This window comes from Phocoena sinus, chromosome 13, assembly GCF_008692025.1.
Source record: "Phocoena sinus isolate mPhoSin1 chromosome 13, mPhoSin1.pri, whole genome shotgun sequence".
Lineage (NCBI taxonomy): Eukaryota > Metazoa > Chordata > Mammalia > Artiodactyla > Phocoenidae > Phocoena > Phocoena sinus.
The window spans coordinates 21392931-21415294 of record NC_045775.1 but is presented as its reverse complement, the minus strand read 5'-3'; the positions used below and the strand labels follow the sequence as shown (position 1 = coordinate 21415294).

The following is a 22364-nucleotide window of genomic DNA, read 5'->3' as shown; positions in this document are numbered from 1 at the left end:
CTGCGGAGCGGCTGGGCCCGTGAGCCATGGCCGCTGAGCCTGCGCGTCCGGAGCCTGTGCTCCGCAACGGGAGAGGCCACAACAGTGAGAGGCCCGTGTACTGCAAAAAAAAAAAGAGGTTGAGGGTTTCCCTGGTGGCACAGTGGTTAGGAATCCGCCTGCCAGTGCAGGGGACATGGGTGAGAGCCCTGGTACGGGAAGATCCCACATGCTGCGGGGCAACTAAGCCCGTGCACCACAACTACCGAGCCTGCGTTCTAGAGCCCGCGAGCCACAACTACTGAGCCCATGTACCACAACCAGTGAAGCCCGCGCACCTAGAGCTCATGCTCCGCAACAAGAGAAGCCACCGCAATGAGAAGACCATGCATCGCAAAGAAGAGTAGCCCCCACTCCCCGCAACTAGAGAAAGCCCACGTGCAGCAACAAAGACCCAACACAGCCAAAACATAAATAAATTAAAAAAAAAAAAAAAAAGAGGCCGAGTAATTTCATGCTCCTTTAACACTGCCTTGGTAAGAGATCTTATCCAGGTTCGAGATGACCAACAGGCCTAATTAACACCTCCTACCTTCATAGCCTAACTTCAAGCCAATATTTGCAATGTTTGTATATCTAGTTGTCACCTTAAACCAAACTAGCATTCATCCCCGCCCCCCCCCCCCCCGCCCCCATCACACCATTTTCTGTTACGGGCTCTGCCAATTTTTGTCATTCAGAGTCAAAACCTTGGTGATATTCATTCATTCAACAAGCATTTAAATACTATTGAGCACAGATAAGAATTGTGCTAGGGATGCTGGGGTATACAACAGTAAGTTTGACAGAATTTCTGACTTCCTAAAGGCTTATAGTCTGTCAGGAAAGACACACAAGTGGGGACCCAAACCATTGTAGGGATATTAGAAAAGACTTCCTGAAGGTAGTAATGATGAGGGTGGGTGGGTGAGGAGGTATGTTCCATGGGTGAAAGCATAGGAAGAGAAAGCATGGAGGAACCCAAAGACATATTGCTGAAGCACTGGGTAGCGGAAATGGAGAGGAATGGGAGAGACATGGAAGAAGCCTTTCAAGCATGAAGGGTCTGGTAAACTATGTTAAGGAATTTGGACTATCTGAAGAGTAGGAGGAAGCCATGACCTTTGTATTTTAAAAGAATTAATCTGCTTATCCTTTGAGAATTTTCCCTTTCTCTTCCACCCCCTGAATCCAATCTGTTACTAAATTCTGTCCATTTCTTATCGTCTAATTTGTTCCTTTATCTCTATTCCCATTGCCACCCACCTTAGTCTCTGCCCTTCTCGTCCCATGCTTAGATTAAGAGCCCTTTAACCAGTTAGTTTCCAGACTCTCCCTCCAATCTACACTGTACACGAAGACTAGACCAACAATCCCCAAGTGCTACACCAGGATAGCAGTGATCCAAGTCACCCATTTTGGCGCTTGCGACCATCTCTATCCTATCTAATATTACCACTTAAAATCAATTTCCAACGAGGCCAGATAGCTTCCTCAAAAACCGTCACCAAAGCAGTTCACTTTCATTCTTCACCCTGCAACCTTGTAACATTATTCCCTTCTCCCCCTGGTATAACGCATGCCTGGGGCATCCTGAAGACCTCAAGCAACAGCTCTTCCACTCTCCTTTGATTTCTTCTCGACCAGTATAGACTGGGTCACAGATCGAGGTCTTCATTTTCTTTTGTCAGAAAGACTCTCTCACATCCTACTCGCATAGGCCTCACAAAGCCTGGCCAGGGTACTTCTTGCGCTCAAAACACTAGCCAACTTTAATTGAACTGTACGGGGCGGGGTTTGAGGGAGTCTGAGGGCGCGGTGGAGAGTGAGCTGACACGCTGGAAGATGAACCGGAAGTGCCAGGTCCCGCACAAAAGAGCTTCAGACAAAACGCGAGAGGCCGCGGTAGGGGAGCGGAGGCGGGGGACAGTGGGGGACAGTTGGGGAGAGATACTGGCGAGGAACAACCTCCCAGTCTGCCCCAAGGAGGCCGCGGCCGTTGGTGGGCGTGGCCGCGCCAATCTCGCGGGAGGGCGGTTGGGCGGGCCGTTGTCCCCGCGGGCGGGGCGAGTTGCTAAGGAAATGACTGCCCGCAGCGCCGCGCCGCGCCGCGCCGGCCGGGCGGGGTCTGAAGCGGCGCCGTTTCCGCTTCCGCTCCCTCTCTGCTCCGGTCCCGTTACCGCCACCTGGGCCGCCTCGCGCCTTTCACCGGCACCTTGCGTCGGCCGCACAGCCGGGCCCACTCCTGCCACACGCGCACCCGGGGCTCCGGCTCCGGCGCCGGCACGGGTCGCGCTCCGTTCGCCTGCCCCTGAGGCCGCCGGTCAGCCGCCGCCATGGGTGCCTACCTCTCCCAGCCCAACACGGTGAAGTGCTCTGGGGACGGGGTTGGCGCCTCGCGGCTGCCGCTGCCCTACGGCTTCTCCGCCATGCAAGGCTGGCGCGTCTCCATGGAGGTGAGGCGGGAGGGGCCCATAGGCTGACGGCTGTAGGGCGGGAACCTGACGGAGAAAGGGAGCCGGGGGGGATGGGGTCATCCCCGGGGAAGGGTCCGAATCGAGAGCCTGTGACCGCAGCGGCAAATTGGGGGGCGACAGCGAGAGCGGGGCCGGGGCCGAGAGGGAGCTGCCGGTGCTAGGAGACCGTGTGACGGTGGCCAGCTTGGCGGCGAGGGCTCGGCCATGTGGGGAGAGGCACCTTCCGCCCACTGACCGACCTCCCCGTGCCTTCGCTCCATCCTCTCGTGACAAACTAGCCCTCCAGGCTCGTAAACGGTGTGAGGTTTAATGTGGGAGTAAAGATGAAGAGAGGGATTATTTATCCATTGACTTTTGCTAGAGAGAGGCGGATAGATGTGAATGACTGTACTTAAAAAAAAAAAAAGCGATGTGTGAGGCGTCTTTGGACGAGGAGTTTGACAGGAAAGGAAGCCACGCAAATAGTCCGCTTCAAAATCTTAATACCTGGATGCCTGGCCCTGGGCACCACATGTTAATTTCAGAGGTTTGACTTGACCTCCAAGAATTGTCACTCATTTGTATTCTTTCAGGGCCTTTCTTGGCCTTTGGAAGCCTTGAACTGTGTCAGTCACTATAATTTCCTTTAAAATTATGCCTGATGTTTTTTTCTCACTCGGAATTTCTCTAAAACTTAGTAATTGTCATTTTGCCTGTGCTTGTTGTAGCTTATAGTTTCCTTGTTTTTCAATCATTTCATCAACTTTTTTTTTCTTATCCTACAGAGAACTGATTTTTCTTTTATAGAAAAATTTACTATCGATAAAAGGGAAAAATGGAAAAATTCTGGATAAAAAGGAGTAGTGTTGGGCAAATGGGTGTGAAACTACAAAGGAGAACAGAGAAAACTATGGTAGGAGGGAAAGGAAGAAAGACATGTGTAAGACGTGTTTTTGTGAAGAGTTTTGTGAGGTTTAGACAGAGGAGCCAGGGAAATGCGCTAATTATGTCTGGGATCGAAGGTTTATCCACTTACTAGGTGGGCTTCAGGTAACAGCCAAAAGTCTCCCTTGGGAATTTCATCAAATCCCTCACTCCTCCCTGTGGTTAGCTCTGGAATGACAGTATAAACTTAAATGGTTTGTTCTCAGACTCACATTTTATACCCACGGCAAACTTTATCATCTGCTTAAAATCTCAGGAATGGAGAGGATCCTATATAGTTCATCTCACCACATTTTACAGCTCAAAAACCGACGCCCAGAGAGATTAGGTTATTTGTGCCTTGGTGGAAAGAATCTGTAGGATGAAAATTGTTCAAGACCTATACTACACACTGTTCTCATCTGTGTCAACAGATTTCTCTATGGTGCACAGTATTGAGTTTACTGGGTGCTTGGTAAATGTAATTGTCTGGCTGGTAGAAATATCTGGATGTAGCTTCATTGTCAGTCTGGGGTTTGGGTTAGCTGGTAATTTGGAGGTTCCAGTTCTATGGCATTTTCTGTTAATATTGTAAGATTTGAGGTGACTATCTCATGTCACAGTAAGGCTTTTCCTTTGGGTTTCTTATTCCATATTTTCCACTTTCCTCTCTGCTGTGGTTGTTCCACTTCTTTGTTACTCTTTCTAGGTTTCTTTATGAATTGAGTTGCTTGGATAATCAATTTTCCAAGTCTTTTGCCCAGTGATTCTGTACTGTTTGCTGCTTCTCTGCAGGGCATTTCCCTTTATTTTTGGTTTCTCCTCTGGTAATTAGAACATAACTGTTTTCATCAGGGGCTGTTTGGTTTGTAGAGATCTTGCTAGACTATTCCTTAGATCCAATCTTCCTCCTGAGAGATAACCACTTAGGGTTTTAAAATCTTATTATGCGATTTCTGAATTTCCCTTTGTTTGAATAGTTAAGTAGACCCAATCAAATCTTCTTGAAGTCCTGTTTGGGATCCTGTTCTGCTGCATTGATACTTTTGCTTCTGGCTTTGTTTCCTTTCTCCCTGAAGTGTAACATAGTTTCTTTGCTATGGCAAGAAAAGAACTGACTTCTAGCCTCTTGAGTGAATCTTACCTTTTCAGAAAGTGTACTCCTGTCCCTCTTAACCTTTAGGGCTGAATTTCACCAGTTTATTAATTCTATTGACCTTATTTGCCTGGTCCTAATGATTTAGTTGAGGTAAGTTTATCACACCCATACACATTATAAAGGTTACTGAAATCCTGACTGATGTATAGTCAGCCTTAGAGAGTACCGTTTTATCCCTTCTCTTGAGGCAAGAATGGCAACTATCAATAGCTGGCATTTTATACTTTCTGCCTCTCTCCAGCCCCTCTTGCTGTGGAACCAGGGTGTTTTGAGGAGGGGTAATCAAAATACCACAGTTGATGTTCCCTTCCCTTCTTCCTTCTCCATGGTTTGGAGGGACCCTCAAGCTGGTTGAGGTATGTATTTTGGGGGTTAACAGGTAGGTTGTGGAAGGGTGCCTGAGAAATATATATGGAAAGGCTCTGAGTTTCTAATGTCTAATGAGAAGTCCAATCTGAAAACAATTTTAGTTGATGTAGTCTCAACGAGACTAGAGTACTTTTAGTTTTTGGTTATGAGGTTCTCTGGAAGTGACAAAATTGCTTCCTGTGGGGAATTAGGATATCTATATCTATATATCTCTATATATATCTTATATTTGTCCCTTTTAAAGGCAGCATCAATACCTAGAGTATAAATTTGAGTAGGCTAGCTGTTTATTGCCATATAGAAGCTGGCTTATTAGTGATCACAGAGGGTCATCTAGAATTGACTATAGATAAATGTTGAGCAGAAAGTTCTTAAAGGTACATGCATGACAGTTTAAATCATTATATTAATAGGGGAAATATAAAATGAGATACCACAAGCATGCTGTGGGATTCCACTTGAGAGAGGGCATCTGAGGCTGAAGAGCATTTATTGTTTGTACCTCAGATTAGTGTCTCATCTGTAGCTTAAAGCACTTTTTACTTACTGAACCAGATCAGAATTCCTTTGTCTAGGATACAGTTAAGCAGCTTTCATAAAAGGGCATTCTTTTTGATCAGCATGCAGTTCCTATTCTTTACAATTCAAAATTAGCATGAAATGATATCGAATGTATGTCCATTAATATAGAGAAATTATTTTCTACTATACTATTCCTTTATAAGTTTTCAAGCAACTGTAAGTTACAGTCAGAACTTATTTCTCAAGATTTCAAGAATATTTTACATTATTTCTTCTGCCCAATCCCCTGGCAGTTAATACTGCTTCTGAACCCCTGACCCTCTATTGGGTTACCATCTTGGAATTATACTTTGAGAGGTAAGGGCTTGAATTTGAGTGTAGAAATTTTGACAGATCTGATCAGTAGTTCTTGCCACTGTTAGCTGCCATTAAAATTGTGCTGTCTGGAAGCACAAATCTTTAGAACTGAAAGCATCACTGATGTTTAATGACACTGTAAACTGAGTACCAGTTCCAGTGGAGTTGTTTTCTGTCTCCCTCTAAGTCTAGTTCAGAGATGGAGTGTGTCAACTTTTAATCATGCATAGTACTTGAAAATGTATATACAGGTCCCTTTTAAAACAACTGTATCGAGATATAATTCAGGTACCATATCCATTTAAAGTGTACATTTCAATAGTTAATATACTCACAGAGTTGTGCAGCCATCACCACTATTAATTTTAGAACATTTTCATCACCCGAAAAAGAAATCTTGTAGCCATTATTAGTCACTCCCTATCCCCCCTCCTCTAATGCCTGGCAACCACTAATTTACATTATGGATTTGTTTATTCTGAACATTTCATATAAATATGTCACCTTTTATGTCTGGTTGCTTTTTACTAAACAATATACATATATTTTTAATTAATTAATTTATTTTTGGCTGCGTTGGGTCTTCGTTGCCGGCTTTCTCTAGTTGTGGTGAGCTGGGGCTACTCTTCACTGCAGTGCGCAGGATTCTCATTGCAGTGGCTTCTCTTGTTGCGGAGCACGGACTCTAGGCACGCGGGCTTCAGTAGTTGTGGCGTGCAGGCTCAATAGTTGTGGCTCGCAGGCTCTAGAGCACAGGCTCAGTAGTTGTGGCACATGGACCTAGTTGCTCCGTGGCATGTGGGATCTTCCAGGACCAGGGCTCAAACCCATGTCCTCCGCATTGACAGGCAGATTCTTAACCACTGCACCGCCAGGGAAGCCCCTAAACAACATTTTTTTTTTTTTTTTTTTTTTCTAAACAACATTTTTAAGGGTCATCCAGGTTGTATCATGAATCAATCAGTACGTCATTCCTTTTTATGGCTGAATAATCTTCCATTGTATGCACATTTTGTTTATTCCTCCATCAGTTGATGGTGGTTTGGATTTCCACCTTTTGGCTATTATGAATAATGGTGCTATGAATATTCATGTTCAAATTTTTGTGTGGAAATAAGTTTTATTTCTCTTGAGTATATTCCTAGGAGTAGAATTGCTGGGTCATATAGTAACTCCACGTTTAACATTTTGAGGAACTGCCTGTTTTCCAAAGTGGTTGCGCCATTTTGCATTTCTACCAGCAGTATATGAGGGTGTCAGTTTCTCTACCTCCTCCCTACACCTGTCATCGTTTTTTTTTTTTTCCTCCAATTATAGCCATTCTGGTGGGTGTGAAATGATGTTTCATTGTGGTTTTGCTTGTATTTCCGTGGTGGCTAATGATATTTGAGCATTTTTCCTTGTGTTTATTGGCCATTTCTGTATCCTTGGAGAAATGGCTGTTCAGATCCTTCGTCCTTTTGTTTGTTTGTTTTTTTCTTTTGGCCATGCCGAGCAGCATGTGGGCATGTGGGATCTTAGTTCCCCAACCAGGGATCGAACCCGTGCTACCCTGCAGTAGAAGTGCAGAGTCTTAACCACTGGAATGCCAGGGAAGCCCCTGTTGGTGTCCTTTGAAGCACAAAAGTTATTACTTTTGATGAAGTCCAGTTTATCTGTTAAGAGTTTCATAGTTTTGGCTCTTACATTTAGGTCTTTTGAGTTAATTTTTGTGTATGGTGTAAAGAAGGGGTCCAAGTTCAAACTTTTACATCTGGATATGTGTTTGTCCCAGTGTTGTTTGTTTTTGTTTTTTGTTTTTTTAGGTATTTATTTATTTATTTGGCTGCATCGAGTCTTAGTTACGGCACGCAGGATCTTCGTTGCAGCGTGTGGGCTTCTCTTTAGTTGTAGCGCATGGGCTCTAGAGTGCGAGGGCGTTGCAGCTCAGGGCTTAGTTGCCCCGCGGCATGTGGGATCTTAGTTCCCTGACCAGGGATCGAACCTGCATCCCCTTCATTGGAAGGCAGATTCGTAACCACTGAACCACCAGGGAAGTCCCCATCATTTGCTAAGAAGCGTATTCTTTTCCCTTTCGGAATTATCTTGGCATCATTGTTTAAGAGCAATTGACCATAAATATGAGGGTTTATTTCTGGACTCTTAATTCCATTCCATTGATATATGGTACCACACTGTCTTGGTTACTATAGCTTTGTGGTTTTGAAGTTGGGAAGTACGAGTCTTCCAGCTTTGTTCCTTTTCTTGTTTCTTCTTTTCTGGGTTCCTCGAATTTCCATATGAACTTTAGGATCAGCTTGTCAGTTTCAGTACAAAAGGCATCTGGGATTTTGATAGGAATTGTTCTGAATTTGTAGATGTATTGATGAGTATTGCTATCTTAATGATATTAAGTCTATAGTTTTCTTGTGATGTCTGTCTGGCTTTGGTATCAGGATAATACTGGCCTCATAGAATGAGTTGGGAAGTGTCACCCCGTCTTCTGTATTTTGGAAGAGTTTGTGAAGAATTGCTATTAATTAGTCTTTAAATATTTGGTAGAACTCACCAGTGATGCCATCTGAGACTGGGCTTTTCTTTGTAGGAAGGAAGTTTGTTTGCTAAAATACACATAACATAAAACTTACCATCTTAACCATTTAAAATGTACAGTTCAGTAGTGTTAAGTAGATTCACATTGTTGTGCAACCAGTCTCCAGAATTCTTTTCATCTTGCAAAACTGAAACTCTATACCCATTAAACCACTCCCCATTCCCCCTTCCCCCAGCCCCTGACAACCACTGTTCTACTTTCTGTCTCTATGAATTTGACTACTCTGGGTACCTCATATAAAGACAGATTTGTCTTTATGACTGGCTTATTTCACATAGCATAATGTCCTCAACGTTCATCCATGTTATAGCATGTGTCAGAATTTCCTTTCTTTTTAAGGCTTAATGATGTTCCTTTGTATGTATATATCACATTTTGTTTATCCATTCATCTGTTGATGAACACATGGGTTCTTCTACTTTTTGGCTCTTTTGAACAAAGCTGCTATGAACATGGGTGTGTAAATATCTCTTTGAGACCCTAATGGGAAGCTTAAGATCAAGGTGTCTGGAGAGGGCCCACTTCTTGGTTCATAGTGGCTGTGTTTTAGCTGTGTCCTCACAAGGCAGAGGACCTCTCTGGGGTCTTTTATAAGGGTACTAATTTCATTCATGAGGGCTCCTCCCTCATGACTTAATTACCTCCCAAAGCCCCTACCTCCAAATACCATCACTTTGGCCATGAAGTTTCAACATAGGAATGTTAGGGAGACACAAAACATTCAGTCTATAGCACAGTGGTAATACATGCATATAATTTTAAAAGTCAGACAGTAATACATGACTTTTTAAAACCAAAAATGTAGTTCCCTTTCCAACCACCTTCAAAAGTTTTACCTTGAATTGCAAAGATTTAGATAAATTTAAGTATCATAAACCTAAATGATTGATCAAGTGACACAGGAGCCTTTGCGGATGTATTTGTAACTTTAGGAAATTGACATCAGGAAAGATAACCAGGTCTTTATTAATAGCAGATCCAGTGGTGTCTAGAAGGTCAGAAGGGGCTGTGTGATATATAATTTAGTAAAGCAAGACATAAGAGCCCTCATTCAGGTGATCTGTGTATTCTGCATCATTTCTTTCGTACCACCTCAGTGGTTATTGTGCTATGATACAACTTTAGGTTTTGGGTAGTAAATGAAGAAGGAGGTATCCCTAAGATATTTGTTCTGAGGCAGCTGGGAACTCACCATCATAAGTAAACATCCTGCTGTGTTACAGAACATACTGTTAGGCCCTAGCGCTGTAAAGAAATTTAAGACAGTCTGTTTTCATGCTGTTTTGGACCTAGGACTCCCTTTTCCCCTATGGAATGTTGGATAACAATACAAGATAGCATATGCTGAATGCCAAATTATTGGTAGAAGCAATAAATATTAAAAGAGTTCAGGTGGGGAATGATCACAGAGTATTGGTGTGATGAAGAAAGATCTCTTGGAGGTGGTGAGACTAACTGGACCTTTAGGAAAGAGTATAAATGGTAACAAATGGGGAGGAGGAAAGTGGGAGAAGAAAAGTATTAGACGAAAGGATAGGAGGAAAGACTGAAGCAGGCATGCTTACTACTTTGCTGGGGTAGGGTGTTCAGTATCAAGAGTGTCAAGAGTAGTTTCTTTTGGGGAATGGTATGAGTTAAGGAGGTTAGGTTATGGAGATGGATAGGAATGATTACTGAGTGCCTTAAATTGCCAGTAACTTGTATGGAATTAATCTAATGCAGTAGAGTCCATTGAAGGGCCTAGCAATAAAATGTTATATTAGGGAGATTAATCTGGCAGCTGGATGTATGTAGGCTGAATTACAGGAGGCAGAGAGTAGAGACAGGAGAGGAGTTAAAATACCATTAAGAATAAAGTAATCCAGGATCACAGTTATGAGGGAAAAGTCAGCAGGACTCTGTAATAGTTGGTGGAAGACAGCCAGGAAGTCAAGGAGGACTGATACTAGGTGTTGCTAGGAGAGTTAAGATTCCATTGACAGAAATAAGACATGTAGGGGAAGCTCTGATTTTTTTGGAGACTGCTAAGTTCCTGTTTACATATATTAAGCTTGAGGTGGAGAAGGGATATCCTGTAGAAACAGGCAATTGGAGGTATAGAACTACAGTTCTTCACAGAACCCAAGAGAACTTTTGAGAAAGCTGACATGGTTTGTACTATTTAATTACATACAGCCGTTGGGGAGAGTGAAGCCTGCAAAATGGCTATTTGGATTGCTGTTATATTGACTGCCTGCTTCGTGAAGTATGATCTTGAAGGAGAAGGGTTTGAGTTTAAGAGGAAGTGTTAATCTAGAAAGAGAGGAGAGGGACTTCCCTGGTGGTGCAGTGGTTAAGAACCCTCCTGCCAATGCAGGGGACACAGGGTCAAACCCTGAGCCAGGAAGATCCCACGTGCTGCAGAGCAGCTAAGCCTGTGTGCCACAACTACTGATCCTGCACTCTAGAGCTCGTGAGCCACAACTACTGAGCCCACGTGCCACAGCTACTGAAGCCTGCACACATAGAGCCAGTGCTCCGCAGCAAGAGAAGCCACCGCAGTGAGAAGCCCACTCCACACAATTGGAGAAAGCCTGCGCACAGCAACGAAGACCTAACGTAGCCAAAAATAAATAAATTTATTTTAAAAAAGAGGAGAAATATTGCTTCTGAGGCAGAAGTGAAGGAGATGTTAGATACAACTATGGAGAAATTTTGAGTTAGAATAGGGAAGATGAGGTAGATCTTGAAATAAGACCTTGATCTAAGTAAAGTAAGAGGTTAGCTCATCTGCTGTGAGTGAAAGGAAAATAACATTGAGAGCTTGAATAATGTGGGAAAGGTTTGTGACTGACTGTGGTTAATATATTTAAGAGTCAATGTAGAATAGAGAAAAAAGTGCTAAATGGAAGTAGTCACCACAATCAACATGATTTCATGACATTTTATGACTAGCGATACTTAGTGGCTCTGATTCAAGTGTGAAGAAAGCATTTGGTCGGGTTATAACAAGGTTGGATGAGTTTTTCTAGATTGCTAAGAGACAGAGTTGAAATATGCAGTACTTAGCTCTGACTCAGAAAAGGACAGAGACAGACAAAGGTAAAGGTATGTAAACTATGATTGAAGATATAAGGGGGAAATTGAAGTGCTTAGAGAAGGTAGAGCAGTTCCAAGTGATACAGATCCAAAACCTCACCAAGAAGTTGAGGAGAAGGTAATGTGGAGTGGTTTTAGGAACTGAGACCTCAAGGCATAAGATGAGCCTTTATTGTGGGCATTCCTCTTTGAGAAAAAGGATAGAGAAGACAAATGTGAACCAGGTCCTGAATTTCAGAGCAGAATATATATACTTATATATTATGTTCCAGTTTACAAAGAAGTTTTACATCATCATCATGATAGTCCTGTGATGATATGAGTAATGTAGATATTCTTATTCCATACTATAGAGGGTAAAATTGAGGCACACCAATAGATAGCTGACCAGAGATCACACAGTATATGGTAGCTTGGCAGCTTAAGGACAATCATAGGTTTCTTTTGTTGTGGTCATTATTCAGAAGGGAATGATATGGCTAATAAAAATAAAAATCTTGAAAAGTAGGATATAATTATTACTCAGATTTCACCCTCCACTAAGTTTGATGTGTGATCTTACAGACTTCTGACATATACATAGATACCTAATATTTTGCTTTTATCACAATATATTGTGAACTCATTTCTAAATGAATACATATTGATCATTTCTGACAGCTGCATATATTCCATTGGAGGGATGTACTGTTTGTAATCTAATCTATTCATGGAAATTTAGATGGTTATAATTGTTTTTTATTATAAGTAATGCTGAAATGAACATTCTTCCTATCTTTGTTTCCTTGTGTCAGTAGTCCCATAAAATAAACTTTTAGAAGTCAAATTACTAGATCAAAAGACATGCACATTGTGGTACATATTACCAAATTGCCCTCCAGGAAAACTAGTAATTTATATTCCTGTTTGATCAGAGTACATGAGAATGTGTTTTTATCTTCACTCTTATTATTACTGGATACTATTCATCTTTTTCATCATTCTAATTTGCACAAAAGGATAATTCCTTGTTTTTTTAATGTTCATTTCTTTGATTACTATTGAGGTTAAATATTTTTTCCTGTGTTCAGTGTTGCTAGATCTGCTTCAAAGTCACATGATCTTATGAGGAACAGATGAGAAGTCAAAAAGATTTTTTTAAATAGAGGTGTGGGTTCAAAAGAGATAGTACACCAACCTAAATGTCCATCAACAGATGAATGGATAAAGAAGATGGTGACACATATTTACAATGGAATATTACTCAGCCATAAAAAGAAACGAAATTGAGTTATTTGTAGTGAGGTGTATGGACCTAGAGTCTGTCTTACAGAGTGAAGTAAGTCAGAAAGAGAAAAACAAATACTGTATGCTAATGCATATATATGGAATCTAAAACAAAACAAAAAAACGGTACTGATGAACCTAGTTACAGGGCAGGAATAAAGAGGTAGACATAGAGGATGGACTTGGGAACATGGGGTGGGAGGGGGAAGCTGGGGCGAAGTGAGAGTAGCATCGACATATATACACTACCGAATGTAAAATAGTTGGCTGGTGGGAAGCAGCAGCATAGCAAAGGGGGATTGGCTCCGTGCTTTGCGATGACCTAGAGGGGTGGGATAGGGAGGATGGGAGGGAGATGCAAGAGAGAGGGGATATGGGGACATGTGTATGCATATGGCTGAGTCACTTTGTTGTGCAACAGAAACTTAACACAGTATTGTGAAGTAATTATACTCCAATAAAGATCTTTTTTTTTTTTTTTTTTTTTTTTGATGTACGCGGGCCTCTCACTGTCGTGGCCTCTCCCGTTGCGGAGCACAGGCTCCGGACGCGCAGGCTCAGCGGCCATGGCTCACGGGCCCAGCCGCTCCGCGGCATGTGGGATCTTCCCGGACCGGGGCACGAACCTGTGTCCCCTGCATCGGCAGGCGGACTCTCAACCACTGCGCCACCAGGGAAGCCCAAGATCTATTTTTTAAAAAAAGATGATACAGCTGTGATTTAGAGTACGTTGCAGGACAGAGAAAGACCAGTTGATTCTCTTGTTCCACTGGGAAGCAGTGGACAGGAAGAGTGCTCCTCTCACATCTACCAAAAAAGTGAAATTAGTTGGACCAGCCTCTCAAATTTTAGCATATATTGAGTCTTTTTAAAAAGACATTTCATTTACTTTTGAAAAAGCTAAACATTCCCATGGTTAAGTCTTGCTCCCATCAGTCTGTCTGCACCCTCATGCCCTCCCACAGTTTACTTTTATTAGTTTTCTGTGTGTCCTTGTAGTATTAAAGTATGAGAAGGCAAATGTCTATTTCTGTGCTCCCTCCTATACAGAAAGCAGCTTACTAAATATATCATTATGCACTTTGTTTTATTTAACAAAATATCTTGGAGATCTTCCATGGATTTTTTTTGTTTGTGTTTTGTTTTTTGTTTTTTTTAAGGAAAGCAATATTTGTGGATCTCCAATATTCACTAAAATGATTTTAATGTAATGTTACTTATATGTGTACAAACATAGAACTGGACATAAATTACATGCCAACAAACCAAACTACAAAATCAACAGAATTAAAATCAACATAAATGTGACACAACTGTTTTGCTGAAACTAATCAGACACTCACAGCATGACCAAGGTAGTGACGGCTGAGGTACAGTTTCTTATGAGTTTGGCATACCTGTGCTATACTGTGTCCCATGCCGATTCTCTCACTGCTTTTGTCATCCAACCCGTCCCTTCTCACTTTTTCTTTATTTCATAGCATTACCATCTTTCTTTTTTTTTTTTTTGCATTACCATCTTTCTATGTGAATTATGCTATCATTCTCTATGATTTACCTATTTATTGTGTTTGTTGTCTATATCCCTCGCTAGAATATAAGTGTTTTATGAAGTGTGGGTCTTTATTTTGTTCACTGATATATCCTGAGCACCCAGAACACATACTAGCACATAATGGATACTCAGATATTTGATGAATGAATGAATGAACAAATGAATTCTTAGGCACATTAAAGTCTGAGGACCACTGTAGAGGATGCTGTGGTAAAAGACAATCATAAAAGGCAAGAAAGTGCTAAGATGTTGGTGATAGGAGAGGAAGGCCCAGTAAGATAAACCCTGGTCTAGAGAGATGGGAGGTCAGTGTGGCTGGTGGTAGAGTGGTTGGAAGAGGGAGAGATGAAGAAGATGACCTTTGGTGTGTGGTGTTCTTCTAGATCCTGGGGATGAGGCTAAGAGGCAGTTGTGTCAATGACCATAGATAAGCCATCAGAGGCCTTCTGTGGACGCCCATTAGCTTCTTGGACACTTTCTCCTGGAGACAATCAGAGGGAAATACAAGAAAGAGTAGCTCCTTTTCAGTGCTCTCCTTCCCTACTTTAAAACCCTAAGTTTTTGGTTCTTTTGGTTTTTTTAAAGTGAGTTTTTTTTTAAATTAATTAATTAATTAATTTTTGGCTGTGTTGGGTCTTCGTTTCTGTGCGAGGGCTTTCTCTAGTTGCGGCGAGCAGGGGCCACTCTTCATCGCGGTGCACGGGCCTCTCACTGTCGCGGCCTCTCTTGTTGCAGAGCACAGGCTCCAGACGCGCAGGCTCAGTAGTTGTGGCTCACGGGCCCAGCCGCTCCGCGGCATGTGGGATTCTCCCAGACCAGGGCTCAAACCCGTGTCCCCTGCATTGGCAGGCAGACTCTCAACCACTGTGCCACCACGGAAGCCCCTTTTTTTGAAATTTATTTTTGGCTGAGTTGGGTCTTCTTTGCTGTGCATGGGCTCTCTATAGTTGCGGTGCGCGGGCTTCTCATTGCGGTGGCTCCTCTTGTGGCAGAGCACGGTCTCTAGGTGTGTGGGCTTCAGTAGTTGCGGGACACAGGCTCAGTAGTTGTGGTGCACGGGCTTAGTTGCTCCGCGGCATGTGGGATCTTCCTGGCCCAGGGATCAAACCCGTGTCCCCTGCCTTGGCAGGCGGATTCTCAGCTACTGCGCCACCAGGGAAGCCCCCTAAGTTTTATATTCTAGACTTGTATAATGAAGGAATAGTCTTATTTTAGTGACAACAGAACTACTACATTCAGGTCTCCTGACTATCAATATAATTAGAAAAATTTAAATACTAATATCTGAAAGACAAAGGAGAACTATTAACTTTACTAACTAATCAAAGTAAATAGCTAGGGGCTTCCCTGGTGGCGCAGTGGTTGAGAGTCCGCCTGCCGATGCAGGGGACACAGGGTCCTGCTGCGGTTCGGGAAGATCCCACATGCCGCGGAGCGGCTGGGCCCGTGAGCCATGGCCGCTGAGCCTGCGCTCCACAACGGGAGAGGCCACAACAGTGAGAGGCCCGCGTACCCCACACACACACAAAAAAAGTAAATAGCTAATTATATCCTTTTTGTCTATAGAGAATACCTGAAAGGAAGGTTGGGTTGTTTTCCAAGATGGGGCAGGGTAAGCGGCGGTACCCTTTTATCTAGGTCTGACAGTCTTGCCTGAACTTTGGCTTAGCCAGGAATATTAGTTTGGGTGGCAGTTTTATTAATAGAAGAATTTGATCAAGCCCAGCCTCCCAAATAAAATGTTCATGTAGCAGGGCCATTTCAAATTTCTCTTCAGGTGTGCTGTGCCTTCAGATTTAAATGGTATCTCAGTTCCAGCTGGGGATAGGAGATGGGATGGCTGATTTAATGGGGCATTGTAAATTCCAGTTAACAAGTACTACACACAGTGTAGTTTAATAACTATTTGTTGGAAAGATACCTTTTGTAAATATATCCTCCCCCTAGCCTTGGGGGTAACTTCTTAAATGAGTTAAACTTTAAGAGAAAAGGGGAGTAATTTGTTTAGATGGTGGTTTTTGGGGGGGTGGGGAGTATTAAATGTATGTAGCTTTACCAATTTCTAGTGCTTTCACTCAGGCTGTCTTAGGATTCTCCTAGAAACTTTTTAGGTCGGTAATGCCCTCAGGTTGCTTTTTGCTATCTTCCCTAACATTTTCTTCCTTTAAGTTCACTGATTGATAGAATGGGTCTGGAAGTGACTTTGAAGATCCTTTATTCTGGTTCTTCCCATAGTTGCCACAAATCCAAAAGGGTCAGGTCTAGAGTTCCAACAGCCAAACATTCTGCCATCTGGACTGAGATCTCCTAGGCTGAGGCTGCTAGACTGCAGAGGTAGTGACCTGATTCATCTCTTTCCCTTCTTCCCTCCTTCCTTCCTTTCCTTTTTCCCCCTCCCTTCCTTTCTCCCTCCTGTGTAATATTCTTATTTATCATCCCATCTTCCTTTCTTATTTCTAGGCCATGTAGGTCAGCCAGGGAAGGGTTAGTGAGATTAAGGTGTGAAGGCAATCCTTAATGACCTGAGGTGCACAAGGAAGAATAATACCCTTTGACCTTAAGAAATGCTGATTATGCTCTTTTTCCTAGGATGCTCACAACTGTATTCCTGAGCTGGACAGTGAGACAGCTATGTTTTCTGTCTACGATGGACATGGAGGTAACTTTAGCAGATCATATGGTAACATTCTAGGACCCCACTTCCAGGTCCTTTGTTCTTTTACTTTCCAGGGTTCTGGTCCTCAGATATAATTTCCTGCCTAGTGCTATTTTTCTCTATTCTGCCATTCATCCTTCCCAGGAGGATAGTGTATTGGTTCTTAATCTCACCAGGCCTTGTTTCAATCCAAGAAGTCTCTTCCTACATTAGTATTTATCACTTTTTCACTGAAAACTAAGTATACAGGTGAGAAAAGACATGGGCTATATTAATATAGCCCTGAGAGAGGTGATGGTGAAATCCATTTTCTTGGTCAGAACTTCCCAAAACATTGTCTTTTAAATAGGTTTCAGTTGTGCTAAGACATTCATCTCCTCAGTCCTTGGGAATCACTCTAGAATGGTGTGCTGATATTATATCACTTTCTATGTGCGTGAAGCTATGCTCTGGGTGACTTTACCTTTGTTCTAGGGGAGGAAGTTGCCTTGTACTGTGCCAAATATCTTCCTGATATCATCAAAGATCAGAAGGCCTACAAAGAAGGCAAGCTACAGAAGGTCTGTCTTCCCACACTGTTCATTCTCCATTTCTGCAGACTTTCCCTTTTTTTCCAGTCCTTGGCTTTTCCTTTTTCATTGCCACCCAGCTTCTTCTTATTGTATTTCTTAAAGAATTCTGTACCTAAAATGAGCTTATTCCCACTTGATCCTTTTTAGAGCTACCTTATTGATTCCTAAGTCTCTAAACTGTTTTTTATTTGTCTGTGAGTGTCTCATAGCTTGGTGGATCACACTCTAATTTGCATCTCATCCTCGTGCCCAGGCTTGTGTATAGGCAGTTCATTTTGTACCCGCGTACTTCTTCCTACACTTGCCTCATACTAGTTTGATTATATTCAGGCTTTGGAAGATGCCTTCCTGGCTATCGATGCCAAACTGACCACTGAGGAAGTCATTAAGGAGCTGGCGCAGATTGCAGGGCGACCCACTGAGGATGAGGATGAAAAAGAAAAAGTAGCTGATGAAGATGATGGTGAGTGTGGCATCTTTTGTTTGAAAGGAAATCGGCATATTAAAGAACTGCTCTTTAATACATATTAGCTGTGTGTCAGTTCTGAAAGATGGCTTCCTAGGGACCTGGGAAATCCTCATGTTAAAGAATCTCCTGTACTACAGGTGGTTATGAAAAGGAGAGAGAGGATTAACCTTTGTTGAGTTCATAGTGTTGTAGTTGTAAGCATTTTTATATACATCATCTTTTGTCATTGCGATTGGGTCTTTCTGGTTCATTTTAATGTTTATGTGATCTTTTTTTTAAGACTGGAGCTGCCATTAGCCATAGCAGCCAGTCATTAAGCCTGAGCCCTAGGCCTGGACTAGTAGCATTGTGGACTTCCTGGGTCCTCAGCCAGATTAGGGTTTCCAACTTACCAATAAAAAATGAGAGGTGACAGGGAACACATATAGTAACTAGTATTCCTTTGACTAAGAAGGGAGTGCAAGACAAAGACCAAAGGAAGTCTCTGGAGGCTGATGTTACTTGAGGAAAAGGGAGCAAAGGGCTGTTCTTCTGAGATTTGATAAGTGTGAGAGGAGCCTTAGGAGTGGGAGGTGGTGGGGAAGTTGGAACTCAGGTTGCAAGGGCTGTGGAGGTAGTAAGGGACTGATTCCATGAGGAGTCTGGCATGGGGTGCTGATTTAGCCTCTCCCCTGCAGTGGACAATGAGGAGGCTGCACTGCTGCATGAAGAGGCTACCATGACTATTGAAGAGCTGCTGACACGCTACGGGCAGAACTGTCACAAGGGTGCTCCCCACAGCAAATCTGGAGCTGGGACAGGCGAGGAACCAGGGTCCCAGGGCCTCAATGGGGAGGCAGGACCTGGGGACCCATCTAGGGAAACTTCTTCAGAGGAAAATGGCCCCACAGCCAAGGCTCACACGGGCCTTTCCTCCAACTCGGAATGTGGGACTGAGGCAGGCCAAGGTGGGGAGCCTGGCACTCCCACTGGTGAGGCTGGGCCTTCCTGCTCTTCAGCCTCCGACAAGCTGCCTCGAGTTGCTAAGTCCAAGTTCTTTGAGGACAGTGAGGATGAGTCAGATGAGGCGGAGGAGGAGGAGGAAGACAGCGAGGTAAGGGCCCAGTGGGGGCAGATAGACGTTGAAGTTGTAGAGAGGGCCTGGTTGGTCGCTGTGCATAGCTTTCTACTCTTTTCTGTCTATTTTGACATCATCCCCCAACTACAGTCTAAGCTTTTTAAAAATTCATTATCTCCACCAACACAGGTACCATTAGCCCTCTTAACCTCTTCCTTTGTTGACATTATAACAAACACATCTAGTTCTGGCCTTTCAGAGTCTGTCTCCTAGAGAGAGAACAAGAAGTTGGTGGTTGTTACTTTGGATATTTGGGTTTTTCTGGGCAACTTATTTTCTGGTCATGTTGCCTGGAAGGTGCTTTTGGCTAGCAGCTCTGGCCTTGCCCGAGGTTTCCTGCTGGTGACCGCTGAACCTAGTTCAGGATATTAGTTATATCCATCCTAGTCCACTCTCCCGTCCTCCACATTTTTCTGTCATGATCATATATTTGCATCTTTCAGTGTTTTAAGGATCTATGTTCAGTCAGGGCCTCTTGGTTCTGAGCGTGAGTTGAGGGAGGGGGCAAGGAGGTCATCTCAGTCTCAGTAGCCTGGGATTGTCCCTCTGGCAGGAATGCAGTGAGGAAGAAGATGGCTACAGCAGTGAAGAGGCAGAGAATGAGGAAGACGAGGATGACACTGAGGAGGCTGAAGAGGATGAGGAAGAAGAAGAGGAGATGATGGTGCCTGGGATGGAAGGCAAAGAGGAGGTGTGTGGGGAAAGGAGGGCAATGAGTCTGGAAAGCCAGGAGGCCAAGTGTGAATTCTCTGATTTTGATTTTGGGAGAAGTGTCCCTTCCTATCTTAGCACTGAAGTCATGGTCATGGAAGGATTTACTCTGCAAGGGGAATTAGGCCTTTCGGGTAGAATTATCTCAGAAAAGGGGGAGAGCATGCTATATCTGGAAAGATTAAAGCTGTGCTCCTCCTGTCTGTTAAAGTGCTCTTGGTGGTCCTAGTGAGATGAGAAGACATAGGGGAATGATTACAGCTGGTGTCCAGAAGCTCCCATGATGGTCCTTTTCTTCCTTTTAAGCCTGGCTCTGACAGCGGTACAACAGCAGTGGTGGCTCTGATACGAGGGAAGCAGTTGATCGTGGCCAATGCAGGAGACTCCCGCTGTGTGGTGTCTGAGGCTGGCAAAGCTTTAGACATGTCCTATGACCACAAACCGGAGGATGAAGTGGAGCTAGCACGCATCAAGAATGCTGGTGGCAAGGTCACCATGGATGGGCGAGTCAATGGTGGCCTCAACCTCTCCAGAGCCATTGGTAAGGGCCAAGAAACTATGGGAAAAACTTCTGGGGTCTTGTTCTCTGTTCCAGACTACCTATAGCAAACTTTAATCTTCATGGCCTTTTTATCTTTCCAAGTATTTTTGTATCTACTACCTATGTCCCTTAATCATCGCTATGAAATAGGTAAAATAGGTATCACTTCTAGATGATGAAAAAACAGGTTAGTGACTGACCTAAGGTTCAGCAACCCAAAGACAGGGCTGAAACCAGAAAAACTAGAACTCACTTCTCCATTCCACTAGATTATGGAACTTTGTAAAGAAGGGAAATAAATGGCAGGGTTTGACTGGCCTCAAACACAAATCTGTGTGTAGTGCTCAAACTACTTACTCATCATCCATCCATTCCACTAGATTATGGAACTTTGTAAAGAAGGGAAATAAATGGCAGGGTTTGACTGGCCTCAAACAAAAATCTGTGTGAAGTGCTCAAACTACTTACTCATCATCCATCCATTCCTTTACTTCAGGAGACCACTTCTACAAGAGAAACAAGAACTTGCCACCTGAGGAACAGATGATTTCGGCCCTTCCTGACATCAAGGTGCTGACTCTCACTGACGATCACGAATTCATGGTCATTGCCTGTGATGGCATCTGGTAAGCACTGGCGGAAAACCCTAAAATTCTCTTTTTTCCCCTGCAGCATGACTTCTAGGGCTCTGAGCTGCTTTATCTTCCTTCTAATGGCTGTAGTCAGCCCCTTTTCTCAGGCTGCTCTAGAATTAGAGCCTAGATAGGCAGCAGCTTGGTGTCAAGACCCCCAAGCCTAAGGCAAAGCTGAGAAAAATCTCTGTGGGTGTTTATGTTGGCCTGAGCCATCTGTGACCTCTATCCTCTACTCTGCCTTGCTGGGACTAAAGTCGATTCTTACTGTTGTTTTTGACCCCAGGAATGTGATGAGCAGCCAGGAAGTTATAGACTTTATTCAATCGAAGATCAGTCAGCGTGATGAAAATGGGGAGCTTCGGTTATTGTCATCCATCGTGGAAGAGGTAAGTCCCAGGGTAGAGGAGAGAGGGTGTCTGGTCTGTGTATCCAAGGTTTTCTCTTTTGGCCTAAGACCAGAGCCTGGGCATATCACTAATTACTGACAGATACTAAACTCTGACTAGAAAGTTTCACTTTCCCTCATTTCCCTGACTTATCCTTATGCCTCATGCACTAGCAAGTGGCCTGTTTTGTGACAACTGTTGCCTGTTCCCCTCCTTCTGCCACCCTGTCTCAGCAAGGCCAGCCCTTTGAGACTTTAGGTTCCCAGGAAGGTTTTCAAACTCTGAAGCTGAGCTACCCCATCCCTTTTGTAGCTGCTGGATCAGTGCCTGGCACCAGACACTTCTGGGGACGGTACAGGATGTGACAACATGACCTGCATCATCATTTGCTTCAAGCCCCGAAACACAGCAGCACTTCAGCCAGAGAGTGGCAAGCGGAAACTGGAGGAGGTGCTCTCTACTGAGGAGGCTGAAGAAAATGGCAACAGTGACAACAAGAAGAAGGCCAAGCGGGACTAGCAGTTGTCCAGACCCCTGCCCACCCAGACTGTTTTCTGAGCCCTCCAGACTGAGACTGAGTTTTGTCTTTTTCCTTTAGCCTTAGCAGTGGTTATGAGGTGTGCAGGGGGAGCTGGGTGGCTTTGCTCAGCCCATTCCAAAGAGGGCTCTCCCTCCACACAGCAGCCTGGGAGCCTCTGCTGTCCTCCCCAGCCGCCTCCTTGCTCCTTGGGGCTCATCACCGGTTCTGTGCCTGTGCTCTGTTGTGTTGGAGGGAAGGACTGGTGGTTCTGGTTTTTACTCTGTGAACTTTATTTAAGGACATTCTTTTTTATTGGCGGCTCCATGGCCCCCAGCCGCTTGTACCCGCTCTCTGTTGTACACTTTCAGTCAACACTTTTTCAGACTAAAGGCCAAAACCTAATCGTGCCCATGGTGTCCTTTTTTCTCTGCTGCCATCCTGTCCAGACCAGCCACCCAGG

General features: G+C 43.8%; 1 protein-coding gene across 2 annotated transcripts; it reads left to right on the top strand.

Moving 5' to 3' along the window:
* The first annotated feature begins 1845 nt into the window (after nucleotides 1-1845).
* On the top strand, nucleotides 1846-22311 carry PPM1G (protein phosphatase, Mg2+/Mn2+ dependent 1G). Of its 2 annotated transcripts, none has more exons than XM_032653284.1 (10): nucleotides 1846-1923; nucleotides 16887-16956; nucleotides 17428-17513; nucleotides 17856-17988; nucleotides 18672-19087; nucleotides 19665-19802; nucleotides 20129-20363; nucleotides 20860-20989; nucleotides 21282-21384; nucleotides 21697-22311. In XM_032653284.1, exons 1-10 carry the CDS (start codon nucleotides 1864-1866, stop codon nucleotides 21901-21903), a joined length of 1578 nt encoding a protein of 525 aa, XP_032509175.1. In that variant the 5' UTR covers nucleotides 1846-1863; the 3' UTR covers nucleotides 21904-22311. The 2 variants fall into 2 exon arrangements, with proteins under 2 accessions (XP_032509175.1, XP_032509174.1); XM_032653283.1 differs by lacking the exon at nucleotides 1846-1923 and adding an exon at nucleotides 2162-2474.
* The last annotated feature ends 53 nt before the right edge of the window (nucleotides 22312-22364 follow it).

Excerpts from the sequence above, each read along its gene's own strand:
- PPM1G (XM_032653283.1), top strand. The coding sequence starts at position 2,355 with ATGGGTGCCTACCTCTCCCAGCCCAACACGGTGAAGTGCTCTGGGGAC. Across the intron at positions 17,989-18,671 it reads AGTAGCTGATGAAGATGATG|TGGACAATGAGGAGGCTGCA; the intron begins GTGAGTGTGGCA and ends TCTCCCCTGCAG. Across the intron at positions 21,385-21,696 it reads TGTCATCCATCGTGGAAGAG|CTGCTGGATCAGTGCCTGGC; the intron begins GTAAGTCCCAGG and ends TCCCTTTTGTAG.